This window comes from Mustelus asterias, unplaced genomic scaffold (genome assembly GCF_964213995.1).
Source record: "Mustelus asterias unplaced genomic scaffold, sMusAst1.hap1.1 HAP1_SCAFFOLD_130, whole genome shotgun sequence".
Taxonomy (NCBI): domain Eukaryota; kingdom Metazoa; phylum Chordata; class Chondrichthyes; order Carcharhiniformes; family Triakidae; genus Mustelus; species Mustelus asterias.
The window spans coordinates 375,227-399,011 of NW_027590164.1; the positions used below are offsets into that span (position 1 = coordinate 375,227).

Consider the following 23,785-nt stretch of genomic DNA (forward strand, 5'->3'; position numbering starts at 1 on the left):
CATAAACAAAATAGTGAAATATTATACAGGCACAGTTAAATCTTACATAAAATCCTTAACAATCAATATTGAACTTAATGAAACTTGGAGGTCTCTGAGTTCACCCATTTCTGACACAGCAGCAGCAACATTTGGTAAAGGTGGCTCCCACAACAGACTGGTTTGAGACCCACTCAGCAGAGATGACACCTGTCATTGAAGCAAAAAGCAAAGCCTACCTGATGCTCAACATAAACTCAACAGCTGGAACATTGCATCAGAAATTCTGAAAACAGTGAGATACTCTGTCAATAAACACCGGACAATCCTACACCAATAATTCCAAACTGCCTGTGATAATGAATATCTCTGTGCGATGTATGATGGGATGAATATGATGCTTTGTCCTACAATCACCAAATTGTTCCCCTGAAATCGGCAGATGGTGAAGTTCTCACCGACAGAAGTAAACAGATGTCCCACTGGGTTGAACACGACTGTGAGCTGTACTCCCGTGAGACGGATACCTCCCAGTCTCTGTTTGATTCTACTGCAGCTTCCTGTCATGGTTGAGTTGGACGAGGAATCCTCATCACTTGAGCTGGAAAAGGCCATTGATTGCGGAACAAGCAGAAAGGCTCCCAGCAAGGATGAGTTCCAGCTGAACTGTTCAGACACGGAAAGTCCCATCGCTGCCACATCTTCATAACCTCCTGCTTCTCTGTTGGGAGGTAGGACCTGTTCCACAGGAGATACGTGACACAAAAATCTTCACAATATACAAAACGTGAAGTGACAGAGGAGATTGCAACAACTACAGGAACATCTCACTCCTTAGCATCACTGGGAAGGCCTTCACTAGAGTCATGTTTAAATGACTCCAGCTATCTGCAGACTGAGTCTATCCAGAAGCACAGTGTGGTTTCTGTCCTGACAGATCTCCAGTGAACATGATCTTCTCCACACACCAGCGACAAGAGGAGTGAACAATTAGTATTGAATCTAAAATGCTGCCAGCCCCTGTGCTGAGAAAAGTGAAATGTTCTAATTACTGAGTGAAAGTGAACCTTTCGGTGTGAATCACAATTTACTTGTACAATTGGAAAAGGCACCAAAATGTTTGATTCTTAACTTAAACTTTGAAGTTGTGTTTCGGAGCTCACAGGCTGAGGGAAGCTCCACCCTCTTTAACTCTTTCTGATCTAAGAAGGTTGACATTTACCTGTGAAAACTCACTTTTGTGGTTTAATTTTCCTTGAGTTATAATATATTTATTTGGAAAGACACTTGAAGAATGAAGAAAAAAATAACATTTTGGAAAAACTGAGAAAAAATGCCAAAATAATTGGAAACACAAAGATCAAAATGGTGTTTGGTTCACCTTTGATCTGAAAATAAAGTTGACATAATTGGAATATTTGCTTCACCCTTTTACAATCAGGCAGCACAGTGACAACTTAAACCAAAGATTCTGCTTTTTGAAGATTTGACTTCATCCCATTTGTTATCATTTAAATCAAAGCTCCTGAGAATGGGAGATATGAGCGTTACCCCAAACTGATACAACTACCTGTACTTCTGCCTCTGATCTCAAAATACACTATTGAGTGAGTGTTCAATTGGACAGAAAAGTTTCCGCATTCTCCTGAAACAGAGAGAAAGGGAAACCCCGTTTGGAATCAAACATGGAAAAAATTGACACCAGCAAATGGGAATTGAAGTAATTCACTCTGGGTCTAGTTCAATGGAATAGACAAACAGGATATCCACGTACGTTCTTGTAGAAGTCAGGAAAGTGGAGATGAGTCAAGTAATAGTTTTCTTTTGGAGATGTTTGTATCCTTGTTTGTGAACTTTAAAACAAACTGAATCAGATAACCTGGCCTCTGCCTGAAGACATTGGAACCATACAGAGAGAGAGATAAGCAAACATTTCATATAGACACTTCCTTGCGATTACTTGAAAATCTAGGAATGGGTGTCTCAGATGGTACATGGAGCATCCTTTGGGATACCAGTGTGAGTGTGCAGATGTGATATGTTACATGTGGTGTAACTAACATGTGCCACTGCACTGAGGAACAAACGTGTTCAGCAATTCGACAACAGAACAACATTGAGTGCTTAACATTGTCAGTAGAATGGGAAGATATTTTAATTTGTCAAGATATTGGCATATTTTGCAGAGAAACTGACTTTAAAACAATCAGGATCGAATGAAACACACTGGTATCTATCAGAGGGAGTAAACTTAAGCTGAAGAGTGACCTAAATCTGGCTTTTGAAAATATCCTCAAGGTGGATGCAGGTGAGCAGAGAGCTGGAGAACCTTTGAAGTTTGTGCTTGAATATTTGAACCAGATGTATTTACAACTCGTCAATAATTTAGAATTGTGTGAGATAATCTGCAGATGGGGAGGATGAATCAAAGTCGATGATTGTCACATTTACTGGTGTGATGTTACTGTGCATTTAAGAACTGTATTTTTAAATCACGTTTTCTGCAGTTTGGAAGCAGGCCTTTGTTTTTCATTGTGGCATTGGCTGAATGTTTGTGTGTGCTTTTATTGCTGCTTAAATGGTTTGAATGGGTTTATCTTTAATCTGGGTTTAAGGCACTTTGTGAGTTTGAAGTGTTGTGGGAAGAATGATTGACAGGTCAGGTTGGACAGTTCTTTTTCTCTCTCCCAAGAGTTCTTACTTTTAGTTTTGGTTGCTGGTTAGTTAGGAGGCGTTTGGCCTCCAGACTGAAAGGCAGTATTTCTGTTCTCTCTCCTTGATATTAGAAATTCTGCGATATTGGAGGCAGTTTTTCTTGCCCTCCTGGAGTGAGAGATTCTGATGTTGGTGATTTGCCAGGTAATGCCAGCTGTGGCTTTATCTCTACCTCAAGGTGCTGGGAGTTTCCAGAATGGTGAAGTCAGAATTTCAATTCTCCAACCAAAGGACTAATTTCCAGAATCACATGAACATTCTTATTTTCTGTGCTAAACCTGTGACAGGTGTATGTTTGTAGAGAGGTTTGTCGTATTGGAACAGTGCATTTAGTTGTTTAGGTTTCTACAATATCACGGTTGTTTTCTTGTTTGTAATTGGCAAAAGCGATTGCTAATTTTCTTTCTATGTGTTAACTGTATTCTTAAATAAACTTTGTTTGATAAAATCTCCCCAATGAGTCATTTGAATCATACAATGTTTCACTGCAGGTATGTTTACCCCAGCCAAATTCAAACTGCAAAACCTGTGGTCCAGGCTGACTTCATAAATACTTTGGAGTTTCTGACCTCAATTATAATACGGCAAAGTATTTACTTTTATTTCTGGTGACAACTCAAGGGTTTGTGTTGCTGATTCTGATCATTCTAGTACCTTTAGTTTTCTTGTCTATGGAATGTAATCAAGAAATTAGGAAAACAAGCTTGTAACTTAGAATCGCTGGGTTATTCAGAAATCAGTTTTTGAGTAGACAGTGAAGCTAATCCTTTCTCAAGATGGGAGATTTGTAAGAAATCACAGTCTAATAACCTAATGAAAACTTCAGAAATGTATTACATATTATAGGAATCGTTCTGTGTGTATCTACAAAGAAAGAACAAAGAAAATTACAGCACAGGAACAGGCCCTTTGGCCCTCCAAGCCTGCACCGACCATGCTGCCCATCTGAACTAAAGCTCCCTACCCTTCTGGGGACCGTATCCCTCTATTCCCATCCTATTCATGTATTTGTCAAGACACCCCTTAAAAGTCACAATCGTATCTGCTGCCACTACCTCCTCCGGCAGCAAGTTCCAGGCACCCACCACCCTCTGTGTAAAAAGAAAACTTGCCTCGTACATCTCCTTTAAAGTTTGCCCCTCGCACCTTAAACCTTTGCCCCTTAGTAATTGACTCTTTCACCCTGGGAAAAAGCTTCTGACTATCCACTCTGTCCAAGCCCCTCATAATTTTGTAGACTTCTATCAGGTCGCCCTTTAACCTCCATCGCTCCAGTGAGAACAAACCAAGTTTCTCCAATCTCTCCTCATAGCTAATGCTCTCCATGCCAGCAACATCCTGGTAAATCTTTTATGTACCCTCTCCAAAGCCTTCACATCCTTCTGGTAGTGTGGCGACCAGAATTGAACACTATATTCCAAGTGCGGCCTAACTAAGATTATATAAAGCTGCAACATGACTTGCCAATTTTTAAACTCAATGCCCCGGCCGATGAAGGCAAGCATGCCGTATGCCTTCTTGACTACCTTCTCCACCTGCGTTGCCACTTTCAGTGACCTGTGTACCTGTACACCCAGATCCCTCTGCCTATCAATACTCTAAAGAGTTCAGCCATTTACTGTATATTTCTATCTGTATTAGATCTTCCAAAATGCATTATCTCACATTTGTCCAGATTAAACTCCATTTGCCATCTCTTCACCCAAGTCTCCAACCAATCTATATCCTGCTGCATCCTCTGATGGTCCTCACCGCTATCCGCAAATCCACCAACCTTTGTGTCGTCTGCAAACTTACTAATCAATTCAGTTACATTTCCTTCCAAATCATTTATATTTATATATATTACAAACAGCAAAGGTCCCAGCACTGATTCCTGAGGAATGCCACTTGTCACAGCCCTCCATTCAGAAACGCACTCTTCCACTGCTACCATTTGTCTTCTATGACCGAGCCAGTTCTGTATCCACCTTGCCAGCTCACCTCTGATCCAATGCGACTTCACCTTCTGCACCAGTCTGCCATGAGGGACCTTGTCAAAGGCCTTACTGAAGTGCATGTAGACAACATCCACTGCCCTACCCTCATCAATCATCTTCGTCACTTCCTACAAAAACTCGATCAAGTTAGTGAGACACGACTTCCCCTTCACAAAACCATGTTGCCTCTCATTAATATGTCCACTTATCTCTTTCTCGCTTGGGAATAAAGACTCCTGGCTTGACGAACACAGGGAAATGTATCTCAATATTACCCCATAGGGATGGACTTGGTAGTTAGGGAACGGAATTTGTAGTGGTGACTTAAGATAATGACATTGGTCTTTCCAATAGCATTACTTCATCTCCCATTGAACTGTTAATATAATGGATGGGATAAGACCATAAGAGACCATAAGACCATAAGACATAGGAGCGGAAGTAAGGCCATTCGGCCCATCGAGTCCACTCCACCATTCAATCATGGTTGATTTCAACTCCATTTACCCGCTCTCTCCCCATAGCCCTTAATTCCTCGAGAAATCAAGAATTTATCAATTTCTGTCTTGAAGACGCTCAACGTCTCGGCCTCCACAGCCCTCTGTGGCAATGAATTCCACAGACCCACCACTCTCTGGCTGAAGAAATTTCTCCTCATCTCTGTTCTAAAGTGACTCCCTTTTATTCTAAGGCTGTGCCCCCGCGTCCTAGTCTCCCCTGTTAATGGAAACAACTTCCCTACGTCCATCCTATCTAAGCCGTTCATTACCTTGTAAGTTTCTATCAGATCTCCCCTCAACCTCCTAAACTCCAATGAATATAATCCCACGATCCTCAGACGTTCATCGTATGTCAGGCCTACCATTCCTGGGATCATCCGTGTGAATCTCCGCTGGACCCGCTCCAGTGCCAGTATGTCCTTCCTGAGGTGTGGGGCCCAAAATTGCTCACAGTACTCCAAATGGGGCCTAACCAGTGCTTTATAAAGCCTCAGAAGTACATCCCTGCTTTTGTATTCCAAGCCTCTTGAGATAAATGACAACATTACATTTGCTTTCTTAATTACGGACTCAACCTGCAAGTTTACCTTTAGAGAATCCTGGACTAGGACTCCCAAGTCCCTTTGCACTTTAGCATTATGAATTTTGTCACCGTTTAGAAAATAGTCCATGCCTCTATTCTTTTTTCCAAAGTGTACGACCTCGCACTTGCCCACGTTGAATTTCATCAGCCACTTCTTGGACCACTCTCCTAAACTGTCTAAATCTTTCTGCAGCCTCCCCACCTCCTCAATACTACCTGCCCCTCCACCTATCTTTGTATCATCGGCAAACTTGGCCAGAATGCTCCCAGTCCCGTCATCTAGATCGTTAATATATAAAGAGAACAGCTGTGGCCCCAACACTGAACCCTGCGGGACACCACTTGTCACCGGTTGCCATTCTGAGAAAGAACCTTTTATCCCAACTCTCTGCCTTCTGTCTGACAGCCAATCGTCAATCCATGTTAGTACCTTGCCTCGAATACCATGGGCCCTTATTTTACTCAGCAGTCTCCCGTGAGGCACCTTGTCAAAGGCCTTTTGGAAGTCAAGATAGATAACATCCATTGGCTCTCCTTGGTCTAACCTATTTGTTATCTCTTCAAAGAACTCTAACAGGTTTGTCAGGCACGACCTCCCCTTACTAAATCCATGCTGACTTGTCTTAATCCGACCCTGCACTTCCAAGAATTTAGAAATCTCATCCTTAACGATGGATTCTAGAATTTTGCCAACAACTGAGGTTAGGCTAATTGGCCTATAATTTTCCATCTTTTTTCTTGTTCCCTTCTTGAACAGTGGGGTTACAACAGCGATTTTCCAATCCTCTGGGACTTTCCCTGACTCCAGTGACTTTTGAAAGATGGGGCAAAGAAGATCATCAAGGGTAGGTTAGAGGGTGGAAGAAATTAAATAATAAAGAATCTTCGTGTATTTGTTAATTTGTCTTCATTTGGTAACACTGATTTTATCCCCGGTACGTCAATTCAATGGCCGTGCTATTACCCACCATTCCCTGCGGCCCTACAAGTGCTCTATTCACTCCACAGGAGTCCAGTGCGCAGGCGCCTTGCTGTATCTGGAGCATGCGCAGTGTCACTTTGTTCAGAGTTCTGCGAGTGCGGGAGCTACTTTTTCCAGCGGGTGAGAGTCGGTCGGGCGGAGGGAGGAATGGAGCCGGGAGACGGGCTGGGGGGGGGGGGGGGGGAGAGCGGAGGCTTCACAAACACCCGCTGGAGGCCGCAAGCCCAGAATGAGAGTCGAGATTGCAGCTCCGGGGATTCACTCCTGGGCACTGGCCCAGGTGGCACAGTGGTCAGCACTGCTGCCTCACAGCACAAGGGACCCGGGTTCAATTCCCGGCTTGGGTCACTGTCTGTGTGGGTTTCCTCCGGGTGCTCCGGTTTCCTCCCACAGTCCAAAGATGTGTGGATTAGGTAGATTGGCCATGAGAAATTGCCCCTTAGTGTCAGGGGGACTAGCTCGGGTTAGTGCATGGGGTTATATGGGGATAGGGCCTGCAGACTCAATGGGCTGAATGGCCTCCTTCTGCACTGTCGGATTCTATGATTCTAGGTTAGCGGCCACCATCTTGGGCAACAGAGTGCATGCATGGTCATGTCTGTGTCCCTGAAATATCCGTCACTCTGGTTGTTATATAGCACACAGTTAAAGACTATAGTTATATAGTCTTTATTTATCACACTGAGATATAGTCTTGCAGCTCATGGCTGCGTAATTTATTACTTTAAAGTGTCATTATGGCATGGAAAGATTCCATTCGACAACTCGAATCCACGTTGACTCGAGCAATCCACTTCTCCCTCTACTTCACTGTTCCGCTGCAAGTTTATTTCTTTCAATTGTCCATCCAATTTCATTTTGAAATCACTGATCATCTCCACATATACTTTCTGTGTAGGCAGTGAGTTCCAAGTCATAGCCCTCACTGCTTAGATAATGTTCTTGTTCATAAACTTTCTTCATTTCTAATTATGTAATACTGTAATACAGTCTATTTGCATTTTTACACCACAAAATGTTGAGATTTATTTTATATATATATATATATGAGAGAGAGAGTCCAGCAGCATCAATGAAAATTTTGGGTCTCTTTGCCCAGAACAGGAGACTTTTTCTTCAGTCAGCATGAATTAGCACCACCAGGAGAATTAGGAAAGTGAATATTTGGAAGAGCAGAGTGAGGATGGGAGCAGAGTGAGGATGGGGGGGAAAGTGTATCCGATGGGGATGTCGTGGTTTTTGGAAATAGGAAAGAATTTTCAACAGAAATTAGAATTGTTTATTCTGAATTTCTATCCTGTACTTGCAGTGATAACTTTTGCAAACTCCTTTTCCAGGATATTTAAAGGGAAGGGTTTTCAGACAAAAATCTCAAACAAAACAGGTCAAGATTTGACAGAAGCGTTTGATTCATCAGAACCTGAAAATCATTTGATTTGAACCCAGAAGAAGAAATCTTGTCTGTTCTGTCACCTTCTGAAGTTTTCAAACATCAGTGTGACAGAAAAACACAGAGACACAGACATCCAGGTGAGTGTGTCCCAGTGAACTGACTGGAAAGACCTTTGACCAATTACACAGCCTGAAAAAACATCACACCGTTCACAGCGAGGAAAAACTGTCCACGTGTTGTGTGTGTGGACGAGGCTTTGACTGATTGTCCAACCTGGAGAGACATGGCAAAACCATGGAAATGTGGGGAATGTGCAAGGGATTCCGTGTCCCATCTGCACTCGAAGCTAGACACATACATGAGGGAGAAAGGAATAGAAGGATATGCTGATGGGGGGAGATGAAGAGGGGTGGGTGGAGGCTCATGTGGAGCATAAATACTGACATAGACCAATTCAGCCGACTGGCCCGGCCCTGTGCTGTAGACTCAATGGAACAGAGACAAATGTATTTATTTTAGTTCCAGTGCAGTAGTAAATGCAGAATCTATCAAATTCAGGTCAGAATTAAGAGTCATGGTGTTGTGATCTAAGTTAAAAGAGTATGGAGCACCCACAGCAACTCGGTTACAATGAATGTTCATCTTCTGAAAGCCCTTATGTGGCCGGTGACAATGTGTGTTTGAAAGCTGGACCATTGAGAAGAGCGATGAGCCGCCAATAAAAGTGTTTGAAATGAAAGGACTCGGACGGATATTGCGTGTGTCAAGGACGGCAAAGTGGGTGAATGAGTGGGTGCTGGAGAAAGCTGGTGTTCACCGGAACCTGTCTGAGGCTCTGACATCCCGGAAGCTCACCTATTTTGGACATGCGTTGTGACTAGAGAGGGAGTGTTTGGAAAAAGAGGCAATGTGAGACACAACACCTGGAAAATGTGTACAAGGAAGATCCAAGAAGGCACAGGTGAATAATATCGGAATGTGGACTGGCCTCTCAATGGGACAGACAGTGAACGCAGCAGATAAATCAGTGGAGAAAGATTTTTCAGAGTGTGACCAACCCTCAGAACGAGGATGGATGAAAGACAAGGCACTTGTAGTGGGAGGAAAAATACTATTTACTGTCCAAAATAAAATTAATGTACATCTGCTTTTGTGCATAATTTCAATGGAAACGTGCCCTCACTTAAAGGGAATCAGCCACTGGAATAAAAATTGAGACACCGGTCAGTCCAACAGCGAGAAACCCTTTGACCCTCCCACTTTATCAACTGTCAGAATGAACATGCTTCAGTCCTGGATGTGATTAACAGCAGCAACAACAGCAAAATCCAACCCCTAAAATCACTTGTGAATCCGCTGGTGTTTCAGCAGGCTGAATGACTGAGTGAATCCTTTCCCACAGTCAGAACAGATGAATGGCCTCTCCCCAGTGTGAACTCACTGGTGTTTCAGCAGGTGGGATGATCGAGTGAATCCTGTCCCACACACAGAACAGGTGAATGGCTGCTCCCCAGTGTGAACTCGCCGGTGTCTCAGGAGGCTTGATGAATTAATAAATCCCTTCCCACAGTCGGAGCAGCTGAATGGACTCTCTCCGCTGTGAACTCGCTGGTGTGCCAGGAGGGTGGATGAATTTCTGCATCCTTTCCCACACGTGGAGCAGGTGAAGGGACTGTCCCCAGAGTGAACTCGCTGGTGTGTCAGCAAGTTTGATGAATTAACAAATCCCTTCCTACACTGGAAGCAAGTGAACTGTCTCTCCCCGGTGTGACTGCGCCTGTGAATTTCCAGATGAGATGGGGAAGTGAATCCCTTCCCACAATCCGCACATTTCCATGGTTTCCCCATGGTGTGGCTGTCTGTGTCTCAGTGCTTTTGCAGTCACACTGATGGCAAAATGGGTGATGGTTTCCTGCGTCCAAATGAATCGAGTGACTCTGTCAGGTCTTGATGTGAAGTTTAGTTTGGGATTTCTGATGGCAAATCCTCTCCTTTTAGTATCCTGTAAAAGGAGTTTACAAATGTCATCACTGTCAGTACAGCTCAGAAACTCAGAACAGACAATCCTAGTTGCTGTGAAACATTCTGTCCACTCTCGTTCCCCAAACCTGTAAGTTACTACCTCTTGCTCCATCCCCCCCAACTCCCCACTCCCTCCATTCTCACTCTGCTGTATTCACCTTCCCAATTCTCTTCAAGGTGCTAATTCATGCTGATGGGCACTTTTGACACTCTTGTTCTCGACCAAGTGACAATAGGATCCTATGAAATAGGAGCAGGAGTCGGCCATTCGGCTCACCAACTCTGCTGTTCTATTTCATAAGATCATGGCTGATCTGATTGTGATTCTGACTTCATTTTCTTCCTGTCACCCATAACCCTTGACCCTATATTTAATAATGCAGCCCCCACTGCTCTCTGGGCAAGAGAACTGCAAAGATTAACGACCCATTAATTGACAGACCAGATGATCGACTGAAGCCTCGTCCACACACAGAAACGTGTATGGTTTCTCCCCACTGTGAACAGTGCTTTTTCCTCCTATGTTCAAAACTCGATCACATTCAGGGCAGGATAAATTGGGTGATGTTTGATTTTAGTTTCCTGACTTCAAATCCTTTTCTTCTAAAAACCTATGAAATTGATTTAAACACAAAAAGAGGAGTGAGAGAGAACCCACAAAAACACAAAGGCAGGTTGTGAAATTGAGCTGAATGAATCTGGTAATTTGTGGGGCTGCCACTAGGACCAAGTGACAATGAAACAGCTGGATTGTCATAAAACACCAACTGACTCAGCAATGTCCTTCAGGGAAGGGAACCTGCCACCCGGTCTGGATCTGTGCAAGACTCTAGTCTCCATAGCAGGAGAGAGAGAGACAGAAGGGGGAAGAGGCAAGGGGTGAAGGAGAGGAATGTTATATATTTACAACTCAGCTGGAACTTACACAGAACCTCCTAAACCCTCAACCACCACCATTGAGCAAGGATAGCAGCTGTATGTGAACATCATCATCTCCAAGTTCCCCTCCAGTTCATACATTGTCCTGACTTGACATCCAGTGCCGAAAACTTGAAAATTCCTTCACTAAAATGTTGTGAATTGAAAGCCTTTGTTTTTGGAACGTAGGGTTCGGAGCAGAAGTTGGCAAATTCAGCCCTTCAAGCTGCTCCGCTATTCAATCAGATCATGGCTGATGTCTCCCTCGTCTCAAATCCACCTCCCCTCCTGTTCCCCATATCCCATTAAGCCTTTTTGTTCCATCAGAAATACATCTATCTCCTTTAGTTCCTGTTACAAACTCCACTCCCTTGCCACTGACTCCATTCTCCCCCTTGCAAACTGTCTGAGACCGATCCAGATTATTCAGAACAATGGTGAAATATTTCATCCCAAACTGACCTTTCAATCACATATCCACATTATCACCACCACTGTATGTTTCCACCTCAGTAACATCACCCAACTCTGACCAAGTCTCAGCTCATCTGCCTTTGAGACCCTCATCCATTCCTTTGTTACCTCTTGGCTTAACTTTCCTCATGCACTTCCAGCAGCCTCGCACATTCAACCTCCCCGTCACCTTAAGGTCATCCAAGTCACTGCTGTCCGTGTGCCCATTCACACCAAGTGTTTACACATCAGCTCTGTGTTCGCTGACCAAAAAAAGCTCCTGACTTTTTTATACAAAATACATACAAATTGTTATTTCTCCACAACTAACTGAGGATGGACAATACTTGAGACACAGATTTAAGATTTTGAGCAAGATCAATAGTGGCGATATGAAGAAGAGATTTTACACAGTGAGTGATAATGACCTGGAACTCAATGCTTACCCGCAAAGATCAATGATATTCAGGTCCTGATGGGTTGAGTCATGCTGTCAGAATTTGATGAGGTTTGGTTTGAGATTTCTCTCTGCAAATCCTCTTCTAATATCCGGTAAAAGAAGTATACAAAAACATCATGATCATTCCACAGAGTCACAGGGATTTACAGTATGGAAACAGGCCACAAACATTGGTGTCATCTGCAAACTAACTAACCATGCCTCCTAAATTCTCATCCAAATCATTAATATAACGAATAAAAAACAGTGAACCCAGCACCGATCCCTGAGGCACACCACTGGTCACAGGCCTCCAGTTTGAAGAACAACCCTCTACAACCACCCTCTGTCATGAAGTCAATTTTGTATCCATTTGGCTACCTTACCCTGGATCCCATGAGATTTAACCTTGTGCAACAACCTACCATGCGGTACCTCATCAAAGGCCTTGCGAAAGTCCATGTAGGCAACGTTAACTACAGTGCCCTCATCCAACTTCTTGGTTATCCCTTCAAAAAAAAACTCAATCAAATTTGTGAGACATGATTTTCCACTCACAAAGCCATGCTGACTGTCCCTAATCAGTCCTTGCCTCTCTAAATGCTTGTAGATCCTGTCTCTCAGAATATCTTCTCACAACTTACCCACGACAGACATTAGGTTCACCGGACTGTAGTTCCCAGGCTTTTCCCTGCAGCCCTTCTTAAACAAAGCCACAACATCTGCCACCCTCCAATCTTCAGGCACTTCACCTGCTATCGATGACTCAAATATCTTTGCTCAGGGAGCCGCAATTTCCTCCCTACCCTCCCACAATGTCCTGGGATACACTTCATCAGGTCCCGGGGATTTATCTACCTTGATGCACTTTATGACTTCCAGCACGAGTCCAGAAATTATATTCTGAAGAATGATGGAGTTTTCCAGCCCAAAGAGGCCACTCGGCCCATCATGTCTCCACCAGCCACCCTGCATCTATTCTAATCCCACTTTCTAGCACTTCATCCATAGCCTTGTCCGCTATGGCGTTTCAAATGCTCATCTAAATGCTTCTTAAATGTTGTAAACGTTTCCGCCTCTACCACCCTTTCTGGCAGTGAGATAGATCCATGATGCAAACGGGGTAAAATCTTTTTGAGAGGTTGCGGTTTGCACAACATATTTGCGAAACCTCCCTGCTCACCAGCCTGATCCATCGCTCCCTCGGCACAGCCCATTCCCTCACCGAACCTGGGTCCCAGAAAAAATACTATCCGCCAGGCATTACCCGGACTGCGCATGCTCCACTCCCAGCCCCGCCCCTCATTCACTCCCATTGGTTGGAGGACCAGCCGCTCCCGCTCGGTCCTCCAGTCCCGCCCCCTCTCCTCCTATTGGTCCGCAGCTGCCGTCAATCAGCCGGGCATTGTGACGGTTTCAGATGGTGGGAGGGGCCACAGACTCAGGCTGACTTGCTGATTATCGGCAGCATTTTGTGTTTGGGAATTAGAGCTGGAGATGGATGGTCAGTTCCCCTCTGTCCAGGGCTGGGGGGTTCACACTCATTTCCCCAGGACACTCATTATCACCGCAACTTTACAGGAGAAAGTCCCCGCTTCAATCCTTACTGCAAACTTTATGTTTAAAATTATTACTGATGATTGTCTTTTGATTTGTCACATGTATTAGTATACATTGAAAAGTATTGTTTGTTGAGCGCTACACAGACAAAGCATACCGTTCATAGAGAAGGAGAGGGTGCAGAATGTAGTGTTACAGTCATAGCCAGGGTGTAAAGAAAGATCAACTTAATGCAAGGTAAGTCCATTCAAAAGTCTGACAGCAACAGGGAAGAAGCTGTTCTTGAGTCAGTTGGTACGTGTCCTCAGACTTTTGTATCTTTTTCCAAGTGGAAGGAGGCAGAAGAGACAATGTCTGCGGTGCGTGGGGTCCTTGTGGTAAATCCTATCAATGGCCGAATGAAAATCCTGATAAATTACATCAACTTCATTGCCAACTCTCTCTGTTACCTCCTCAAAACATTCGATAAGATTGTTCAGGGAAATGTTCCCTTTTGAAATCCATACTGATTTCTCGATTTTCGTATGTTCTGTCCTTTACTTGGGATTCTATTTATCGACATGAGGCTGACTAGTCTATCTGTCCTCTTTCTGAAATGTCGGAATCAGATTAGCTCTCTGCCAGTCCTCTGGCACTACACATTGTGAATTAATTATGAGTAGTACTGCCTCTGCTATCTCTTCCCGACATTCTTTTAAAATGTGAATTTAATCCATCCCCTTTAAGTTATATTAGTTTATCCAACACATCCTTTCTTGATTTTAAATGAACTTCTCATTACTCATCTGATCACTCAATTTTTTATTTATCTATTCTCTCTCCCAGAGTACAATGAAGCAAAAGAATGTTTGAAGATTTCGGTAATCTGTAGATCATTAGCTGTGGTATTGTGCTGTCTGTCCCTTCATAGTCCAATTCACATCACAGGTTTCCTCTTTTATTGATGTATAAAATATTTCACCATTCTGTTTAATGTTCCATGATAATTTCATAATGCAGGTGTCACTGTGTAATGTGCAAGCCAGTAAGAATTATCAGCAAAGATTACTCAGCACTTTCTAGTTGGAGATGTTAATCAGTGGAACTTCTCAGACACTGAATTGTCAATGTTGCGCCACAGATCAATTTAGGATTGAAGTAATAGTTCAGAATTTTGTAATTAGGTACCTGTCATGAGTTCTTGGATGAAGGAGAGATCAGAGGGTGCTTTCAAAACCCAAAACTGCACTCCTGAGAATCAGTAACATCTCCAGAATATTAAACTCCAGCCAGTTATTCTCTAATCGGCAGAAACAAACCAGATATATTCAGATGATCAATCCTTGACAAAATTAACAGCAGCAATAACAGAATTCAACAACTGTTGTCACTTGTGAACTTGCTGATGTGTCAACAGGTGCTGTGACTGAGTGAAGCCCTTTCCACACACACAGCAGGTGAACGGCCTCTCCCCAGTGTGAATTCTCTGGTGTGTCTGCAGGTGAGAGCACTGAGAGAATCCCTTCCCACACTCGGAGCAGGTGAATGGCCTATCCCCAGTGTGGGTGCGTCGGTGTGCAGTGAGGGCGGAAGAATGTCTGAACCTCTTTTCACAGGAAGTGCAGCTGAATGGCTTCTCCTCGGTGTGAATTCGCTGGTGTGACCAAAGGCCACTTGAGTGAGTAAATCTCTTCCCACACACAGAGCAGGTGAATGGTCGCTCCCCAGTATGAGTGCGTTGGTGTGCAGTGAGGTCGGAAGATTGCCTGAACCTCTTTCCACAGTGCTTGCAGCTGAATGGCCTCTCCTCTGTGTGAATTCGCTGGTGTAACGTGAGGCTGGCTGACTGAGTGAATCCCTTACCACACATACAGCAGGTGAATGGTCTCTCCCCAGTGTGAACCCGCTGGTGTGCAGTGAGGTTGGATAACTGTCCGAAACTCTTTTCACAGTAAGTGCAGCTGAAGGGCTTCTCCTCAGTGTGATTTCGCTGGTGTCTCAGTAAGTTGGTTGACTTAGTAAATCCCTTCCCACACACAGAACAGGAGAATGGCTTCTCCCCAGTGTGGCTGCGTCGATGGATTTCCAGCAGGCATGGGAAATTGAATCCTTTGCCACAATCCTCACATTTCCATGGTTTCTCCATGGCCCCTGCCCCAGTGTGACTGCGTCGATGGTATTCTAGCAGGGACGGATAATTGAATCCTTTCCCACATTCCTCACATTTCCATGGTCTCTCTCCAGTGTGACTGCGTCGGTGAATCTCCAACAGGGATGGATAATTGAATCCCTTTCCACATTCCACACATTTCCACGGTTTTTCCATCGTGCCAGCCCCACTGTGAACACGTTGATGGATTTCCAGCCGGGATGGAAAATTGAATCGTTTCCCACAGTCCCCACATTTCCACTGTTTCTTCATGGTGTCAGTGTCCCTGTCTCTCTCCAGGTTGGATGACACACACACGTCCACACACAGAACACATGTATAGTTTCTTCCCGCTATGAACGGTGTTATATTTTTTCAGGCTGTATAACCAGAGAAACCACTTTCCACATTCAGTTCACTGGACACTTTTGCTTGGGTGTGCGTGCTTCCAGATCCTTTTATAAAAGAATAGAAAGAGACAAAGGTCACAGCACAGAAGGAGGCGGTCACATTGAAATTAGAAATCCTTTGTTTTCTGAGACAAAGGTATTTTACAAAAGTCATCGCCGTCAGTACAGGACAGAAATTCAGAAAGGACAATTCTAGTTTCTATGGAACATTTCTTCCTTACTCATTGCACCAAAGCTGTAAATCCCCATCCTTCACATTTTTGCTCCTTCCTGGCCTGAAATCATAGTCACAGAGTTTTACAGCACAAAAAGAGGCCCATTGTGTCAGTGCCGGCCATCAAACATATCTATTCTCATCCCATTTCTTGTACTTGGTCCAGAGCCTTCTATGCTATTGCATTTCAAACACTCATCTAAATGGTTCTTAAATTTTGAGAGTTCTCACCTTTACCACCCTTTGAGGTCGTGAGTTCCAGATTCCCACCAGCCTCTGGGTGAAAAAGTATTTTCTCAAATCCCCTCTAAATCTCCTGCCCCTTAATTCAAATCTATGCCAGCTGGTTTTTGACCCCTCTAAGGGGAAAAGTAACTTCCTGTCTATCCTAAACAAAAAGAGAACATGCTGGAAAATCTCAGCGGGTCTGGCAGCATCTGTAAGGACAGAAAAGAGCTGACATTGAGTCCAGATGACCCTTTGTCAAAGCTAAAAGGCACAATGTGGAGATGACGGCGTTAGACTGGGGTGGGCACAGTAAGAAGTCTCACAACACCAGGTTAAAGTCCAATAGGTTTATTTGGTAGCATGAGTTTTCGGAGCACTGCCCCTTCATCATGTGAGTGGACTCAAATAAAATCCAAATAAACCTATTGGACTTTAACCTGGTGTTGAGATACTTCCTACAATGCCTAAAAGGCATAGAAAGTGTGAGATATTTATACTGTAGGGTGAGAGAATGAAAGATGAGTCACAGCCACAAAAACAAGGGGAAAAGGCTGCTAATGACAGTCCATAGAGAGAATAAAAGGTATAAATGGCCAAATGGCAAAGAAGCTGAAATCAGAGAGTAAGCTGTGACAGATGAAGATGCTTTTATCCCAAGTTTGCAGATGACACCAAGATTGGTGGTATAGTGGACAGTGAAGAAGGTTATCTAGGATTGCAACAGGATCTTGATCAATTGGGTCAGTGGGCTGACGAATCGCAGATGGAGTTTAAATTAGATAAATGTGAGGTGATGCATTTCGGTAGATCGAACCAGGGCAGGACTTACTCAGTTAATGGTAGGGTGTTGGGGAGAGTTACAGAACAAAGAGATCGAGGGGTACATGTTCATAGCTCCTTGAAAGTGGAGTCACAGGTAGACAGAGTGGTGGAGAAGGCATTTGGCATGCTTGCTTTCATTGGTCAGAACATTGAATGCAGGAGTTGGGACGTCTTGTTGAAGTTGTACACAATACATTGGTAAGGCCACACTTGGAATACTGTGGACAGTTCTGGTCACCCTACCATAGAAAGGATATTATTAAACTAGAAAGAGTGCAGAACAGATTTACTAGGATGCTCCCAGGACTTGGTGGTTTGAGTTATAAGAAGAGGCTGGATAGACTGGGACATTTTTCTCTGGAGCGTAGGAGGCTTAGGGGTGACCTTATAGGGGTCTATAAAATAATGAGAGGCACAGATCAGCTAGATAGTCAATATATTTTACCAAAGGTAAGGATGTATAAAATTAGAGAGCACAGGTTTAAGGTGAGAGATACAAAAGGGTCCAGAGCGGCAATTTTTTTCACAGAGGGTGGAGAGTGTCCGGAACGGGCTGCTAGATGCAGTAGTAGAGGCAGGTACATTCTTGTCTTTTAAAAAGTGTTTAGACAGTTACATGGGCGAGATGGGTAGAGGGGTATGGGCCAAATGCAGGCAACTGGGACTAGCTTAGGGGTTAAAAAAGGGGCAGCATGGGCAAGTTGGGCTGGAGGACCTGTTTCCATGCTGCAAACCTCTGACTCTATCCTAACTATATCCCTCATAATTTTAAAGACTTCAATCTTGTCCCTATCAGCCTTCACTGTTCTAAGAACAACAATCCCAGCGTAGCCAGCTTCTCTCCATAGTTGAAATGCTCCAACACAGGCAACATCCTGGTGAATCTCCTCTGCATCCTCTCTAGTGCAATCACATCCTTCCTGTAGTGTGGTGACCAGAACTGCACACAGCACTAGCTGTGGCCAACCGAGCATTTTATACAGCTCCATCATAACTTCCCTGCTCTTCTGTTCTGTGCCTTGGCTGATAAAGGTAACTATCTCATATGCCTTGTAACCACCTTACCAACCTGTCCTGCTTCCTGATAGGATCTTTGCACATGCACCCTTAGGTCTCTCTGCTCTACTTCCTAGAATCCTCCCATTCATTGAGTATTCACACCCACTGCAGCATCTCCACCCTCCACTTCCAGCTTCCTCCTTCGCTCCTGTGAACGGATTGAGAATAAAATTCTTGAATCAAACATTTTCTCTCCTGGTCACGGGGACCCTGAGAACCCGCCCGCCCTTTGTGACGTCACAGATAGCCGCGCCTGCGCCCTGCTGCCCGCTGGAACAAGATGGCGGCCGTAACCCCGGGCCTGTTGCCGGGAAAAGCCTCGGTGCTCCAAACGCGAGAGCTGCAGGATTTTATTGGTGATTCGCGGCCTACACCAGGTGTTAATGAACTCTGTCCTCACCCTCCGCCTCCTACCGGCCGCCGTTTCTTCTCGCGCCGCCGCCTCTTGCCGTTCGACAAACCAGCTTCTCGTCCACTGTCCAGCCTGCGCATGTTCAGTACAACGAGGAACTGCGCATGCGTTCAGGTCTCCTGCTCTGATCGGGGACATTCTCTCCCGCGGGGCAGGTTGGGTAACATCCCCGCCATTGATCCAGTGAGTTTAGAATTATTTATCCGCTGTTGCTGAGACTCAGTGAGAAGTCTCACAACCAGGTTAAAGTCCAACAGGTTTATTTGGAATCACGAGCATTCGGAGCACCGCCCCTTCATCAGGTGAGTCTCCACATCTACAAGCATCTTCACATCATTGTCAAGACTGCGCTCGTCCCCTCAGCCTCCTGCAGCCACACTGCGCATGCTCCGCTCAGGGAGGTGGGCACTGGGTGCAGAGCTTAACAGGCACGTGCGTGTTAACCTGGCATTTATTTCATCAATGGAATGAAATATCAAGTGTCACAGTCATTGAAAAATAAAATGTTAGAAAGCAGTGAACATTATAAATAAACATAAAAACTAGGAGCAGGAGTTGGCCATCAGGCCCCTCGAGCCTCCTCTGCCATTCAATAAGATCATGGCTGATCTTTTTGTGGCCTCAGCTCCACTTACCCACCCGTTCACCATAACCCTTAATTCCTTTACTGTTCAAAAGTTTATCTATCCTTGCCTTAAAAACATACAATGAGGTCGCCTCAACTGTTTCACTGGGCAGGGAATTGCACAGATTCACAACCCTTTGTGTTAAGAAGTTCCTCCTCAACTCAGTCCTAAATCCGCTTCCCCTTATTTTGAGCCTGTGCCTCCTAGTTCTAGTTTCACCCACCAGTGGAAACAACTTCCCAGCTTCTATCTTATTTATTCCCTTCATAATCTTATATGTTTCTATAAGATCTCCCCTCATTCTTCTGAATTCCAATGAGTATAGCCCCAGTCTACTCAGTCTCTCCTCATCAGCCAACCCTCTCAACTCCGGAATCAACCTAGTGAATCTCCTCTGCACCCCCTCCAATGCCAGTTTATCCTTTCTCAAGTAAGGAGACCAAAACTGTACACAGTACTCCAGGTGTGGCCTCACCAGCACCTTATACAGCTACAACATAATCTCACTGTTTTTAAACTCCATCCCTCTAGCAATGAAGGACAAAATTCCATTTGCCTTCTTAATTACCTGCTGCATCTGCAAACCAACTCCTTGAGATTCCTGCACAAGGACACACTTGTGCTAGCTACTCTTACTCATTAGCTATCCGGTGCAAAATTAATATCTTAAAAGTAATAATTCATTTCATCATTTATTAATTGTCTACTTTAAAAAAAATTAATCATGCTAATCTGATTTAATTTCCCAACTCTGATTCATGGCCTCATTTTGTTCCTGTCTCCAAGCCCCTTAACTTTATCTGACAGTGTAATGTTGTCCTGGAAGCCAACAGGAAGAGGTCTCAGAGGATCAAGGGATTTGATTTGATTTATTCTTGTCACAGGTACTGGGATGTAGTGAAATGTATTGTTTCTTGTGCGCTGTACAATCAAAATATACTATTCATAGAGTACATAGGGGAGAAGGAAAGGAGAGGGTGCAGAATATAGTGCTGCAGTCACACACAGGCTGTAGAGAAAGATCAGCTTAATATATTGTAGGTCCATTCGAAAGTCTGTTGGCAGCAGGGAAGAAGCTGTTCTTGTTGATTGCTATATATTAGCAGACCTTTGCATCTTTTTTCTAATGGAAGAAGGTGGAAGAGAGTATTTCCAGGGTGTTTTGCATCCTTGATTATGCTGGCTACTTTCCTGAGTCAACGGCAAAATTATGAGAGACATAGACAGGATGGATAGTCTGAGGCTTTTTCTGAGGGTGGCACGGGCTCAAGGTGAGAGGGGGAACGTTTTCAACGCAGAGAGTGGTGGATGCTTGGAATGTGCTGCCAGAGGTGGTGGTGGAAGCAGGCACATTAGTAACATTTAAGTGGCATCTGGATGGTACATGAATAGGAAGGGAATGAAGGATACCGACTGAGTATGGGCAGAAATTTATTTTTTAGTTTAGTTAGGGCATCATTATTGGTACAGGCTTGGAGGGCCAAAGGGCCTGTTCCTGAGCTGTACTTTTCTTGTTCTTTGAAGTTTAGATGGAGTGAATGGATGGGAGGCTGATTTGCATCATGGACTGGATTACATTCCCAACTCTTTGTAGTTTCTTGCGATCTTAGTCAGAGCAGAAGAAGCAGGGAGTTCTGTAATAAGTCAACCTGTGTTGACCAGTCAAGTGTGTAATTGCGAAATGAAAACAGGAAATGTTGGAAAAACTCAGCAAGTTTGGCAGTAACTGTGGACAAAGAAACAGAGTTAGGGACACAAAACAGTCTGACTCTCCTTCAGATTCTTCTTCTAAGTCATTGAGAAACCCTGGTTACCAAGTTATCTTTTAAACTTAAACATAGCATTTCACTTTCAGTCAGGAACAGATCCCAGTTTTACACCAATCTCTGATTTGACAGCACATTTACAGCATCCATCATTGTTCTTCCTGACTCTAAACCTAGTTGTAAAGGAGTTTCTGTTCTGTGTCGAGGAGCCCTGAACCATGGAAGAGAGCAGCGGGGACACATTTCTTACCCACCTCAGGATTCACCTACACGGGGATTTTGCTGTCAGTGAAGAGCGATGTGAAAGAGCCAAGTGCTATTTGTCCCTCTCAGTGTGACCCTGAAGGATTGTGTCCAGGCTGAAGTTCTGTTCCTACTGTGTGATCCTTCTGCAGATTATCCTTTCTGAGTTCCAGCCTGGTGATGTTAAACATGGAGGTGGGAAAGACAAAAATCTACAATGTGTTTAAAACAAGTTTAAAATTTATCCTGAACATTAAACACCACCCAAGTTACAGGGCTTTGAACATCAGCAAAACAAACTCCAATTATCCAAACCAACATGCTTCTGTCTGGATGTGATTAACAACAGTCATAACAAGCCCCTGCTCTCACTTGTGAACTTGCTGGTGTCTCAGCAGGTTGAATGAATGAGTGAATCCCTTCCCACATACAGAGCAGATGAATGGCCTCTTCCCCAGTGTGAACTCTTTGATGTTCCACCAGAGTGGAGGATTGAGTGAATCTCTTCCCACATATGGAGCAGCTGAACGGTCTTTCAACAGTGTGAGCTCTCCGGTGTTTCCGCAGGCTGGATGACTGACTGAACCCTTTCCCGCACATGGAGCAGGTGAATGGTCTCTCTCCAGTGTGACTGCGCTTGTGTATCAGTACCTCACTTCCGCAAAACACTTCTCACATTCAGGACAGTTGAAAGGTTTCTTATCAGAATGAACACGCCGATGTGTCAGCAGGCTGGATAACTGAACAAATTCCTTCCCACACACCAGGCAGGGGAATGACTTCTCGCTGGTGTGAACCCGCATGTGGATAGGGAGCTTGGATAACTGTGCAAATCCCTTCCCACACACAGAGCAGGTGAACGGTCTCTCCCCAGTGTGTCTGTGTCGATGAATTTCCAGCTGGCATGGGTAATTGAATCCTTTCCCACAGTCTCCACATTTCCACAGTTTCTCCATGGTGCCAGTGGCCTTGTGTCGTTCCAGGTTGGATGATCAGTTAAAGTCTTGTCCACACACAAAACACTTGTAAAGTTTCTTTCTGTTTAAACTTAAACAGCATTTCACTTTCAGTCAGGAACAGATCCCAGTTTTACACCAATCTCTGATTTCACAGCACATTTACAGCATCCACCATTGTTCTTCCTGACTCTAAACCCAGTTGTAAAGGAGTTTCTGTTCCGTGTCGAGGAGCCCTGAACAATGGAAGAGACCCCCCCCTGTCCCCCTGCCAGAGAGCGATCGGGCCCCCCCTCTCCCCCACCAGAGATACATGTTACCCGCCTCCCTCCCCACCCCCCAGAGAATGATCTGGCCTCACTCCCCCCCCCCCCCCCCCCCCCCCGCCACCAGAGGACGATGCCCACCCCCCATACCCCCCAGAGATACATCTTACCCACCTCCCTCCTCCCCTCCAAGAGAATGATCTGCCCCCCACCTCCCCTCCCCCCCCCCCCCCCCCCCCCCCGGGCCAGGGAATGATTTGGCCTAATCCTCCCTCACCCCCCAAGAGAATGATCTGGCTTTACTCCCCCCTCCCCCGAGGTACATCTGACCCGCCTCCTCCCCTCTGCCCCCACCCCCTCCCCCCGCTCCGGTCGATCTGGGTTAGTGAGCCGTTGGAAGCTCTGAACGCGCCTCTTCAGCAGCTGGAGTGCTCGAATCAGACTTTTATTCAGCAGGTCCATTTCGGTGCGATTCCGGATCGGCTAACGTGGTGGTAAAGGGAGAAATGCTGGTAAACTTGGGCAGGCAATTCATTAATTCAATTTAAATGCATGCAAATGCATTTAAATCACCGTTGCGCCCGTTTCGGGTGTGAATCAGGTCATGGCCATTCCCGGGTCTCAGTAAAGTGGCCATCTGCGCGGGCGCGGAGCGTGTTAATGGTCTCACACCTAACTTTACTATGTTTTCGTGCCTGCAATGGTAAAATCGGGCCCTATAGCTCAGCCTTCAACACCATATTCAATGAAACTCATCTCCAAACTCCATGGCCTGGGTCTCGGCTCCTCCCTCTGTGACTGGATCCTGAACTTCCTAACTCACAGACCACAATCACTAAAGATAGGCAACAACACCTCCTCCACAATCACCCTCAACACCTCCTCCACGATCATCCTCAACACCGGTGCCCCACAAGGCTGTGTCCTCAGCCCCCTTCTATACTCCTTATACACCTATGACTGTGTGGCCAAATTCCCCTCCAACTCGATTTTCAAGTTTGCTGATGACACCACTGTGGTGGGTCGCATCTCAAACAATGACGAGACAGAGAATCTGGTGAGCTGGTGCAGCAACAACAATCTCTCCCTCAATGTCAACAAAATAATCATCGACTTCAGGAAGCGTAGAGGA

The 23,785-nt window shown here is 44.8% G+C and overlaps 3 protein-coding genes across 3 annotated transcripts in view; 1 reads left to right on the forward strand and 2 right to left on the reverse strand.

Annotated features, from left to right (window-relative positions):
• LOC144484874 (uncharacterized) overlaps positions 1 to 15,487 on the reverse strand; it is an 85,818-nt gene extending 70,331 nt beyond the window's left edge. The window contains exon 1 of the mRNA XM_078203236.1: positions 14,910 to 15,487. Coding sequence (XP_078059362.1) covers positions 14,910 to 15,372 — 463 coding nt within the window. The 5' untranslated portion in view covers positions 15,373 to 15,487. The remainder of the gene's footprint in view (positions 1 to 14,909) is intronic.
• Positions 1 to 23,785, forward strand: part of LOC144484873 (uncharacterized) — a 186,099-nt gene that overhangs the window by 108,062 nt on the left and 54,252 nt on the right. The window contains 1 exon segment of the mRNA XM_078203235.1: positions 20,230 to 20,235. Within this exon segment, the coding sequence (XP_078059361.1) occupies positions 20,230 to 20,235 (6 nt within the window).
• LOC144484898 (uncharacterized) lies at positions 9,227 to 12,077 on the reverse strand. The gene is made up of 2 exons (XM_078203266.1): positions 11,971 to 12,077; positions 9,227 to 10,133 (listed from the first exon to the last, which is right to left on the reverse strand). The coding sequence occupies exon 2, from the start codon at positions 9,977 to 9,979 to the stop codon at positions 9,569 to 9,571; it is 411 nt and encodes a 136-aa protein (XP_078059392.1). The 5' UTR covers positions 9,980 to 10,133; positions 11,971 to 12,077; the 3' UTR covers positions 9,227 to 9,568.